Raw genomic sequence first — 12,355 nt, forward strand, 5'->3', positions numbered from 1 at the left:
CTAAAGTGCCAGGTAGACTGTGCTGACAATCTCATGGTGTTATAACCAATGTCTGTTACAGATCACTATATCTCTGTACTAAAGTGGCAGGTAGACTGTGCTGACAATCTCATGGTGTTATAACTAATGTCTGTTACAGATCACTATATCTCTGTACTAAAGTGGCAGGTAGACTGTGCTGACAATCTCATGGTGTTATAACTAATGTCTGTTACAGATCACTATATCTCTGTACTAAAGTGCCAGGTAGACTGTGCTGACAATCTCATGGTGTTATAACTAATGTCTGTTACAGATCACTATATCTCTGTACTAAAGTGCCAGGTAGACTGTGCTGACAATCTCATGGTGTTATAACTAATGTCTGTTACAGATCACTATATCTCTGTACTAAAGTGCCAGGTAGACTGTGCTGACTATCTCACCGTTTTATAACTAATGTCTGTTACAGATCACTATATCTCTGTACTAAAGTGCCAGGTAGACTGTGCTGACAATCTCAGTAAGATCTACATCCAACACCAGCCTAACTACTTCGCTGAACATTTCCACTACCTGCAGTTTGCCTATTACAAGAGTAAGTATCATCAGGTATTAAGGTAAAACAGAATTTAAGTAAAAAAGCACAAGGAGAGATCCAAAAACGGTCAGAAAACGGTCAGAGGTAACACTCTATTGTGTTTTAATATGGTGTTGTCTATTTAATTCAGGCCCCAACATCACAAAACAGTTTTAAGTTTGACTTCGGTGATCACAGATGATGTCATTAAAAACTATGTTATTTTTTATGGGTAAGCAAAGAATTAAGTCTTTAAGATTGTTTTACTGTCTAAAAAGTTATAATTAACGTTGGATATTGTTACAGAGAAAGACTATGACCGTGCAGTCGAAGCCACGGGAACCTATCTGTTATTTGTACCAGACAATGAAGACATGATAGCCAACAAGATGTTTTACAAACAGAACCATGGCTACCACGAGGCTCACTTCACTCCTAGGAAGGTACGTTGTTGTGTATCTTAATTCAGGAAGGCTCAGCATATTGTTATGGATACTCCAAGGAATGATGTGGCATATAAAAGATGGAATTGAATTAGTTCTGAAAAATCGTGTGAAGATGTCATTTTCAGGATTTGTTAAAGTATTCAACCTAATAAAAGCCCAGGTGTTTAAAAATTGAAAACAAGTCAGGAGGCACTAAAAAGAATCAAATAATTAACTAGAGAAACCTACAAAGATTTCATAGTGATACTGCCTGGAATCGTGTTGTCTGTCCGTCCGTCAGTCTTGTCTGTCTGTAGACACAACTAGAGAAACCTGCACAGATTTCATAGTTATACTGCCTGGAATCGTGTTGTCTGTCCGTCCGTCAGTCTTGTCTGTCTGTAGACACAAGTAGAGAAACCTACACAGATTTCATAGTTATACTGCCTGGAATCGTGTTGTCTGTCCGTCCGTCAGTCTTGTCTGTCTGTAGACACAACTAGAGAAACCTACACAGATTTCATAGTTATACCGCCTGGAATCGTGTTGTTTGTCTGTCCGTCAGTCTTGTCTGTCAGTAGACACAACTTTTGTTCAGGCAACTCCTCATAATCTACTTGACAGTTTCTGATGAAATTTGGTACATAAAGGGAAGTTGAGTAAACTATATAGGGATCTGTAATGTTTCCTATTAATGGAGTTATTACTAAATTTGTGCCGTATGGTAATAGTCATCCACTCTGTTGACAGTTCTAGTTAAGTTTTAGTCTGAATTTGAATAGATGTGGGTGAAATTGAGTGAAAGATTATTCCAAAAATTTATAATTCTTCATCATTTTTATTGAAAGAAGTACAATATCAAATGTTGAATTAAGCATAAAAGTTTATTTTAGCAATGATTTTTTTTTTCAAGAGGCACTGTCATTACCATGATTGTAAAAAAGATGCCTTATTTTGTGTGTGTCACTACAAAATTACATTTGATTTATGTAAAGGAAGCCCTTCAGTACTATGAACGACAGCAGATGATGGAGAAAATGTTGGAGTTTGTTAACACAAAATATGTTACAACTGATGAGGAGGACGAGGATGATGATGACGATGGCAGAGATAGCAATTTGGACAGCGAAGAGGTAAGTTCTGAACATCAGTTCTTTGAGACCATTATTTGGGAATGGATCCAGGTAACCATTTCGTCTTATGTCTCTTCTGATTTATGACAAAACTTTATAGATTCCGCTTTTCGCCTCCTCTCACTGAAGGTTTATTGCATTTTACTATATTACTGTATTTGTTTCCTTTGGTCTTCTATCATATGAACGTATTTGTTTTGATAAAGGGGCTGACTGCTCTGAAAAATTGACAATCTGTTTTGTTTACGCAGTTAGAATTATTTTTTTGCCCCATATCTCTTATTTGGGAATATATATACTGTTACCCTTCTAGACAATCATCAATCATGAAGGTAGGGGCTTTTATCACATAACTGGCCTGTCTAGCCATGTCAAAAGGCAATGTCATAAATATTGTAAGACACATAATAATACTATTATGACGTCACCTGTAGTTTTACGGCATCTATTATAAATATATAGGACATTGCATGGTTGTTTCAGTAGATGGAAACGTCATATCCAAGCCAGATTTCTACTGTTTTAGATTGAGACGAATATGTGATAAATAAAATCGTACACTCGTGAGTATATAATATGAAATTTATTGTTGAATAATTTGATATGCCGCTCGCTTAAAGGCTCGTGGCATATCAAATTATTGAACTTGTTTGATAAATTTCATATCTCATATCCACTCGTATAAGGTCCTCTATTTATAACAAACAGCCAACTTTAGTTTTAGGATATTTCGGTATGCGCCCTAAGTATATGTAGTAGCTTCCTAATTTGAAAAAAATAAGTCCTTCATTTAGGTTTTGTATTTAGAAAATCCCTAGTAAAACCTACAAATGGATATCGTGTATGACTTACTGTAACATATTCTGTGTTTTGACAGTTGAGTAATGGCCCTATTAATGGACCAAAGCCTGATGTACAGGCAAGCTATCTAGAGCTGTTTGAGAGGTTAGGTATGAGGACTTTACAGGGGACAGAGGAACTAAAGGGGCCGAGGTTTCTCTCTAAAGGTTTTACTCGTGAGGGGCAGTGTGTAGAAATGATGTACATGATCAATGTAAGTATACAGTTAGGTATCTGATCAGTAAGTACAAGATCTAGTGCTGGTTTTGTCTGGTAAGCTCATAAACCAACCTATAGGAAATGTAATTTAATGTACATTGTAGCTCTAATGTAACAGTCTAGTTTTAATTGTTCTGTTTCTGTCCTGACAATTAGTACAACAATGTTTCAGAGATGTAAGAGGTAAATATAGTCTGTATGAACAAACCTTAATGTCTTTCTTTCCACTGACTCACATAGATCATACTATGGTGGGAGATATTTCTTGTTACATACCATTATCACTCATTACAGTTTACAGAACCAGATGAAAAGGGCATCAGACAGATTTCTGTAGCGGAGGCTTTAGAGGTAATCTATCTATCTAGTCAGTCTACAACGGTTTGGTTTAGCCGATATATATATCAGACGTTCACTTGGAATATAATTAAAGTCTGAGTTAAAATAGCCGAATTACTTTAAAATAAAATAAAATTACTCTAAAAATTCCAGAAAGCAGGGAATATGACATGTATGAATTTGCTTGTTGACTTAATTAGGGGCTGCGGTGGCCTAGTGGTTCAGATGTCATGTCATAATACCACAGGCCTTCCACCTCTGGATTGCCATGTTTGAATCCAATTGTGGGGCAGCTGCCAGGTACTGAACACTGTTCGTAGGTTTTTCTCTGGGTACTCTGGTTATTCCGGCTTTCCTCCACCAACAAACCTGGCTCGCCCTTACATGACCCTGACTGTTAATAGGACATTAAACCAATAAAACCCAACTAATTACTAGTTTGTGATTAATAATTTTATGAAGTTAAAAAGGATTGAAACTTGTTGTAGCTGTGTTGACAGTGTTTGCTGGCAATGCTAGTACTGGCATTGACATCCCAATCTAGATTAATTCCATACTATTATTTGAGCTTTCATAAGCCTTTAAAACTGGATACACACCTTTCTTACCAAAAGTGCAAGCTTGAAATTGCTTTTCTGGTCAACCAAAGCATCAAATGTCATAATGGTAAACATTACAGAATGTAGTCCTGCCCAGTCCCTTTCTGTTGCATTGATATATTGAGGCTGAACCATTCAAGTCTTACATTTCTATAGTGTCGTTGTGTTTCTGTATTAATAGCTGATTAAGAAGGACACGGAGTATGAGATGGCTCTTAGGACAATGCTGAAGAATTCTGAGATAGCCAGACATTACACCGGCAAATTCTTCAACCAGACCAAGTTCTTTATCAAGGATGTGAAACTGGTGTGCAGAGATCCTGTAGATGAAGGTATTATACTAAACATTAGAATTAATGTTTTACACTTGGCATCAGATACAAAGATAACGTACTACAAATCTTCTTACACTGTAGCATCACTATGGACACAATTACAAAGCTGATTAAATCATTTAGTCTTCAGTGCCACAATTGCTTTGATGATTATATAAATTCAGTACCACAAGTACTTGATGATTATATAACTTTAGTACCACAAGTACTTTGATGATTATATAGCTTCAGTGCCAAGTACTTTGATGATCATATAACTTTAGTACCACAAGTACTTTGATGATTATATAGCTTCAGTGTCATAAGTACTTTGATGATTATATAGCTTCAATGCCAAGTACTTTGATGAGCATATAACTTTAATACCACAAGTACTTTGATGATTATATGGCTTCAGTACCACAAGTACTTTGATGATTATATAGCTTCAGTGTCATAAGTACTTTGATGATCATATAGCTTCAATGCCAAGTACTTTGATGACCATATAACTTTAATACCACCAGTACTTTGATGATTATATAACTTTAGTCCCACAAGTACTTTGATGATTATATAGCTTCAATGCCATGTACTTTGATGATCATATAACTTTAATACCACCAGTACTTTGATGATCATATAACTTTAGTACCACAAGTACTTTGATTATTATATAGCTTCAGTGACACTAGTACTTTGATGATTATATAGCTTCAGTGTCATAAGTACTTCGATGGTTATATAGCTTCAATGTCGAGTACTTTGATGATTATATGGCTTCAGTACCACAGGTACTTTGATGATTATGTAGCTTCAGTGCCACTAGTACTTTTATGGTTATATAGCCTTAGTGGCACAAGTACTTTGATGATTATATAGCCTTAGTGCCACAAGTACTTTGATGATTTTATAGCCTTAGTGCCACTAGTACTTTGATGATTATGTAGCCTTAGTGGCACATGTACTTTGATGATTATATAGCCTTAGTGCCACTAGTACTTTGATGATTATATAGCCTTAGTGGCACAAGTACTTTGAGGATTATATAGCCTTAGTGCCACAAGTACTTTGATGATCATATATAGCTTCAGTACCAAGTACTTTGATGATTATATAGCTTCAGTGCCACTAGTACTTTGATGATTATATAGCTTCATATAGATTACATTACTTCAGTACCACAAATACTTTGATGCTTAAATAGCTTCAGTGTCATAAGTACTTTGATGATTATATAGCTTCAGTGTCATAAGTACTTTGATGATTATATAGCTTCAGTGCCAAGTACTTTCATTATATAGCTTCTGGTTTATCTTCTGGTTTAGCTTCTGCTTCATCAAATGTGGTGACAATTAACAGATATACAGTAGAATCATATACTCTAATTATATAAAAAAAATATGAATACACGATAATGTGTAGTTAAAGTCAACATAAAAATATGTCAAACTTATACAATTATATTGATGGTATGGTATAGCTTCCTTGAGACTAACTTAGTTACATTACCCGTAAATGTTTCTACATTAGATAGCGGTACATGTGTGCCCCAGGAGACTGGAGCCTGTGTAGATGATACAGAGTTGTCCGAGGATTACTCTCAGGATGAATACATGTAAGTACAGATTCATAAGTTTAATAGTGTAAGGCAACAGTGCCCAGTTTCACGAATATTCCTTCATATAAATTCCCCATAGGAAAGCATTACAGAAGTTATGGAAAATATCTTGTGTTTAGGAGCCTTTCTTTAGAATCTGTAATGCTTTCCTATTGAGAATTTCAAGTTATAAAGTTAAGGAATATGTTAATGAAACTGGGCCGAGAAATGAAAACATTAATGTTATTAGATGACAATCTGATTAAAATACAGATCCTTATACCCACTCAGTTCAATAGAGGATCAGACATAAGGGGTCATGTTTGGCTGACCTTTATATCACCTTTACTTCAGATTAAATGCATTGCTACACCTCGATACGTCAATTGTTAACAACATTTCGCCCCTGTTTACTTATCCATAAAACTTTGTTGTGCTCTTTGGTCGATAATGACTATGTTCACGAAAATAAGTCTGACAGCTTTTTCATACAGTTTTGTTCCCAGTCAAGATTTTATGGGATGTGATCAGATCCTGTTATCAAACATAGTAATGATAAGGATCAATATTTTAATCAGATTGATAAGATGGTGGATATATTGCTTACAGGGCAGGCCATGTCATCCTGATTTCTACAAATAAAGTAACTGACAAAGCCATATATGAAGCTTGACTTAGGAAATGAGAAATCTGTGTTACAGATTTTATTTTATCTTAAAGCTGAAATCAAGTTACCCAGCACAATATTTTTCTTTGAATTAAGGAACTTTTGATTGAGTTCTAGATTTTACTGGAAATTCACACAAAAAATACTAGTACACCTTTTTGGGTTCAAATATATCTGTCATATTTGCTATGAATCAAAATCATGTCTGATTCTTTTGTAATGATAATGTCCTATGTTATTAGGAGTGTATCCTACCTCACAGACAGTGATGACGGTGGCATCTACTTCCTGGACAGGTGGGGCAGGAAACAGGTAGGTCACTGATGGGGTCAAATGTTAACTAAGGTAGGTGGGGCAGGAAACAGGTAGGTCACTGATGGGGTCAAATGTTAACTAAGGTAGGTGGGGCAGGAAACAGGTAGGTCACTGATGGGGTCAAATGTTAACTAAGGTAGGTGGGGCAGGAAACAGGTAGGTCACTGATGGGGTCAAATGTTAACTAAGGTAGGTGGGACAGGAAACAGGTAGGTCACTGATGGGGTCAGATATTAATTAAGGTAAGTGGGGCAGGAAACAGGTAGGTCACTGATGGGGTCAAATGTTAACTAAGGTAGGTGGGGCAGGAAACAGGTAGGTCACTGATGGGGTCAAATGTTAACTAAGGTAGGTGGGACAGGAAACAGGTAGGTCACTGATGGGGTCAAATGTTAACTAAGGTAGGTGGGACAGGAAACAGGTAGGTCACTGATGGGGTCAAATGTTAACTAAGGTAGGTGGGACAGGAAACAGGTAGGTCACTGATGGGGTCAAATGTTAACTAAGGTAGTTGGGGCAGGAAACAGGTAGGTCACTGATGGGGTCAAATGTTAACTAAGGTAGGTGGGACAGGAAACAGGTAGGTCACTGATGGGGTCAAATGTTAACAAAGGTAGGTGGGGAAGGAAACAGGTAGGTCACTGATGGGGTCAAATGTTAACAAAGGTAGGTGGGGAAGGAAACAGGTAGGTCACTGATGGGGTCAAATGTTAACAAAGGTAGGTGGGGAATGAAACAGGTAGGTCACTGATGGGGTCAAATGTTAACTAAGGTAGGTGGGACAGGAAACAGGTAGGTCACTGATGGGGTCAAATGTTAACAAAGGTAGGTGGGGAAGGAAACAGGTAGGTCACTGATGGGGTCAAATGTTAACTAAGGTAGATGGGGCAGGAAACAGGTAGGTCACTGATGGGGTCAGATTTTAATTAAGGTAAGTGGGGCAGGAAACAGGTAGGTCACTGATGGGGTCAAATGTTAACTAAGGTAGATGGGACAGGAAACAGGTAGGTCACTGATGGGGTCAAATGTTAATTAAGGTAGGTGGGGCAGGAAACAGGTAGGTCACTTATGGGGTCAAATGTAAACTAAGGTAGGTGGGGCAGGAAACAGGTAGGTCACTGATGGGGTCAAATGTAAACTAAGGTAGGTGGGGCAGGAAACAGGTAGGTCACTGATGGGGTCAAATGTAAACTAAGGTAGGTGGGACAGGAAACAGGTAGGTCACTGATGGGGTCAAATGTTAACTAAGGTAGGTGGGACAGGAAACAGGTAGGTCACTTAATGGGGTCAAATGTAAACTAAGGTAGGTGGGGCAGGAAACAGGTAGGTCACTTATGGGGTCAAATGTAAATTAAGGTAGGTGGGACAGGAAACAGGTAGGTCACTGATGGGTCAAATGTTAACAAAGGTAGGTGGGGCAGGAAACAGGTAGGTCACTGATGGGGTCAAATGTAAACTAAGGTAGGTGGGGCAGGAAATGGGTAGGTCACTGATGGGGTCAAATGTTAACTAGGGTAGGTGGGATAGGAAACAGGTAGGTCACTGATGGGGTCAAATGTTAATTACGGTAGGTGGGGCAGGAAACAGGTAGGTCACTGATGGGGTCAAATGTTAACTAAGGTAGGTGGGGAAGGAAACTGGTAGGTCACTGATGGGGTCAAATGTTAATTAAGGCAGGTGGGGAAGGAAACAGGTAGGTCACTGATGGGGTCAAATATTAATTAAGGAAGGTGGGGTAGGAAATAGGTAGGTCACTTATGGGGTCAAATGTTAATTAAGGTAGGTGGGGCAGGAAACAGGTAGGTCACTGATGGGGTCAAATGTTAACTAAAGAAGGTGGGATAGGAAACTGGTAGGTCACTGATGGGGTCAAATGTTAATTAAGGCAGGTGGGATAGGAAACAGGTAGGTCACTGATGGGGTCAAATGTTAATTAAGGCAGGTGTGATAGGAAACAGGTAGGTCACTGATGGGGTCAAATGTTCATTAAGGGATGTTGGGGCAGGAAACAGGTAGGTCACTGATGGGGTCAAATGTTAACTAAGGTTGGTGGGACAGGAAACAGGTAGGTCACTGATGGGGTCAAATGTTAACAAAGGTAGGTGGGGAAGGAAACAGGTAGGTCACTGATGGGGTCAAATGTTAACAAAGGTAGGTGGGGAAGGAAACAGGTAGGTCACTGATGGGGTCAAATGTTAACAAAGGTAGGTGGGGAATGAAACAGGTAGGTCACTGATGGGGTCAAATGTTAACTAAGGTAGGTGGGACAGGAAACAGGTAGGTCACTGATGGGGTCAAATGTTAACAAAGGTAGGTGGGGAAGGAAACAGGTAGGTCACTGATGGGGTCAAATGTTAACTAAGGTAGATGGGGCAGGAAACAGGTAGGTCACTGATGGGGTCAGATATTAATTAAGGTAAGTGGGGCAGGAAACAGGTAGGTCACTGATGGGGTCAAATGTTAACTAAGGTAGGTGGGACAGGAAACAGGTAGGTCACTGATGGGGTCAAATGTTAATTAAGGTAGGTGGGGCAGGAAACAGGTAGGTCACTTATGGGGTCAAATGTAAACTAAGGTAGGTGGGGCAGGAAACAGGTAGGTCACTGATGGGGTCAAATGTAAACTAAGGTAGGTGGGGCAGGAAACAGGTAGGTCACTGATGGGGTCAAATGTAAACTAAGGTAGGTGGGACAGGAAACAGGTAGGTCACTGATGGGGTCAAATGTTAACTAAGGTAGGTGGGACAGGAAACAGGTAGGTCACTTATGGGGTCAAATGTAAACTAAGGTAGGTGGGGCAGGAAACAGGTAGGTCACTTATGGGGTCAAATGTAAATTAAGGTAGGTGGGACAGGAAACAGGTAGGTCACTGATGGGTCAAATGTTAACAAAGGTAGGTGGGGCAGGAAACAGGTAGGTCACTGATGGGGTCAAATGTAAACTAAGGTAGGTGGGGCAGGAAATGGGTAGGTCACTGATGGGGTCAAATGTTAACTAGGGTAGGTGGGATAGGAAACAGGTAGGTCACTGATGGGGTCAAATGTTAATTAAGGTAGGTAGGTGGGGCAGGAAACAGGTAGGTCACTGATGGGGTCAAATGTTAACTAAGGTAGGTGGGGAAGGAAACTGGTAGGTCACTGATGGGGTCAAATGTTAATTAAGGTAGGTGGGGAAGGAAACAGGTAGGTCACTGATGGGGTCAAATGTTAATTAAGGAAGGTGGGATAGGAAACAGGTAGGTCACTTATGGGGTCAAATGTTAATTAAGGTAGGTGGGGCAGGAAACAGGTAGGTCACTGATGGGGTCAAATGTTAACTAAAGAAGGTGGGATAGGAAACAGGTAGGTCACTGATGGGGTCAAATGTTAATTAAGGCAGGTGGGATAGGAAACAGGTAGGTCACTGATGGGGTCAAATGTTAATTAAGGCAGGTGTGATAGGAAACAGGTAGGTCACTGATGGGGTCAAATGTTCATTAAGGGATGTTGATAATAAGTTTATGTCGTAGCAGAAGCAGGAAGATCAATGATGCAATAAAGAGAATCATGTTTGAAGATTACCATTCAGGTATTCCAGATATTAAAGAAGAGATAATTTACACTGGCTTCAATTGTTGTATTGTTTAAAGCCTGGGTCTGTAAAGGAAGTGCCAGGTTTAGGAGGTAAAAGTTGTTAATGTTATCAGAATTCCATTTTCAGTTAAGATATTAAGATCATTTAGCCTATACATAAACATACTTAGTGTTTGCTAATTACCACTATGATTGTTCCAGTCGTCTTCTTTGCCTGGTAGTATAAAATGTGGACACATCGTCGGCTTTGAAGCTTCTGACAGACATGGAATCATTCCGTCCAAGTCTCAACGATGTGCTATGGTGGTGATGTATACCTCAGACCGTCGCAATGACAACCCCATCGTCCGTAAAGCAAAGACTTATTTACTGAGTCTAGAAAATCATAGGTCAGCCATCAACAGTTCAGATGTACTGCAGAAGTTTGAGAGAGAAGGTGAGGTTCTGTAGTTTGGGCAAGAAAACTTTGTTGTTATCATAATTAATTGTTGTTTGGTGACTGTTTGAATATTTTCATAAATATCAATGTCTTGGTATACAGGTTCCCCTAGGGCCCTAGTTGTGCATATTGCATTTTGTAACCAATCAGTCAATAAGATGGCCGACAGGTAGCCATCTTTGATTTTGATAATCAAAGTATGTTTCTGCTATTTATCTCTTTCAGTTGTCAGACGTAGATCATTCTTTGGTGGGTACCAAAATCCTTTTGGGATCTCTTGTTAGACACTTAAGAGCACTTACAAATTCTAATATCAAACTCATGAAGAAAATTCAATTATCTTAAAGAGCAAATGTTTCGACAAAAAAAATATTATGTGAGTTAAAAGTGAATTACTAGATAGGATTGCTTTGTTACTGTTACTTTGTTAATTGTCTATTCAGGTACAACAGTGGTACAGGCTAACGAGGAACTCCACAAAAAGGAACGGGTCGTGGCCGACGGTCTTATTGATGACGAGGCTTGCTCTGCTCTCATCAACCTGGCTAAGGTAATATATCCTAGAATTATGTATGGTAGAGATTACAGCTACAATATGTTGGTTTAATAATACCAGAATGACATGGCAAAATAAATTAATCATCAGTTAGTCCCAGCTATAAGTGATTGTGCCTTCATATTTTGAGGCGATTTTGTGATCTCACAATCACCATAAGGGGAGACTATAATCGTGAGCAACCCATATTATTTTCTCTCTGTATTAGGCCTGTATCATTTGGAAATAGATGTAGATGAATGCCATCTGAATTCATATAATTTGCTAGAAATTCAATGATGTAGAACAATTTACCTTTCAAAGTCACTTATATCTATTTGATAGCTGAGACCATGTGTGATACTGTGGATTTCTGATTTTTCTGAAGGCAGGCGTAGTGGGTAGTGGCTATAAGACTTCTAGCCCCCACACTGTCCAGGAGATATACACCGGTCTAACTGTGACCCGGGCCATAATGGTATATCACTGCACTGGTGTATAAGGAGCTTATACTGGTATTACAAGGGTTATCATTATGGTGGTGGTGTAGTGTACATTGTCAGCAGGTGCTCCTTTCAACAAACTACGCTTAGGTTCATAGCACACGCTCTTCTGATTGTTCTTAAACTATGATTATTTCAGGATTCTTATTACATGTTCACAACTCTCCTGTATATGTCCAACAGAATAAGATTATCTTAGATTCACTGTAAACTGCATTACCTAATGAATTTATTCATTATCTTATCTAAGACAAGTTCAGCGTGTCTTTGTTGTTATGCTACTCATACCTATGGTCA

The 12,355-nt window shown here is 38.8% G+C and overlaps 1 protein-coding gene across 4 annotated transcripts in view; it reads left to right on the forward strand.

The window, feature by feature from the left end:
- LOC138329630 (prolyl 3-hydroxylase 1-like) overlaps positions 1-12,355 on the forward strand; it is a 46,000-nt gene that overhangs the window by 22,511 nt on the left and 11,134 nt on the right. For 3 of the 4 annotated variants that reach the window (XM_069276730.1, XM_069276733.1, XM_069276732.1), the window contains exons 4-13: positions 452-577; positions 866-1,002; positions 1,980-2,117; positions 2,995-3,171; positions 3,471-3,527; positions 4,296-4,446; positions 5,962-6,046; positions 6,938-7,007; positions 10,783-11,017; positions 11,464-11,570. In XM_069276730.1, the coding sequence (XP_069132831.1) occupies positions 452-577; positions 866-1,002; positions 1,980-2,117; positions 2,995-3,171; positions 3,471-3,527; positions 4,296-4,446; positions 5,962-6,046; positions 6,938-7,007; positions 10,783-11,017; positions 11,464-11,570 (1,283 nt within the window). Of the gene's footprint in view, positions 1-451; positions 578-865; positions 1,003-1,979; positions 2,118-2,994; positions 3,172-3,470; positions 3,528-4,295; positions 4,447-5,961; positions 6,047-6,937; positions 7,008-9,377; positions 9,394-10,782; positions 11,018-11,463; positions 11,571-12,355 lie in introns of all 4 variants that reach the window. The other variant, XM_069276731.1, reaches the window with a different exon arrangement.

Source organism: Argopecten irradians, chromosome 8 (assembly GCF_041381155.1).
Source record: "Argopecten irradians isolate NY chromosome 8, Ai_NY, whole genome shotgun sequence".
In the NCBI taxonomy this organism is placed as follows: Eukaryota; Metazoa; Mollusca; class Bivalvia; order Pectinida; family Pectinidae; genus Argopecten; species Argopecten irradians.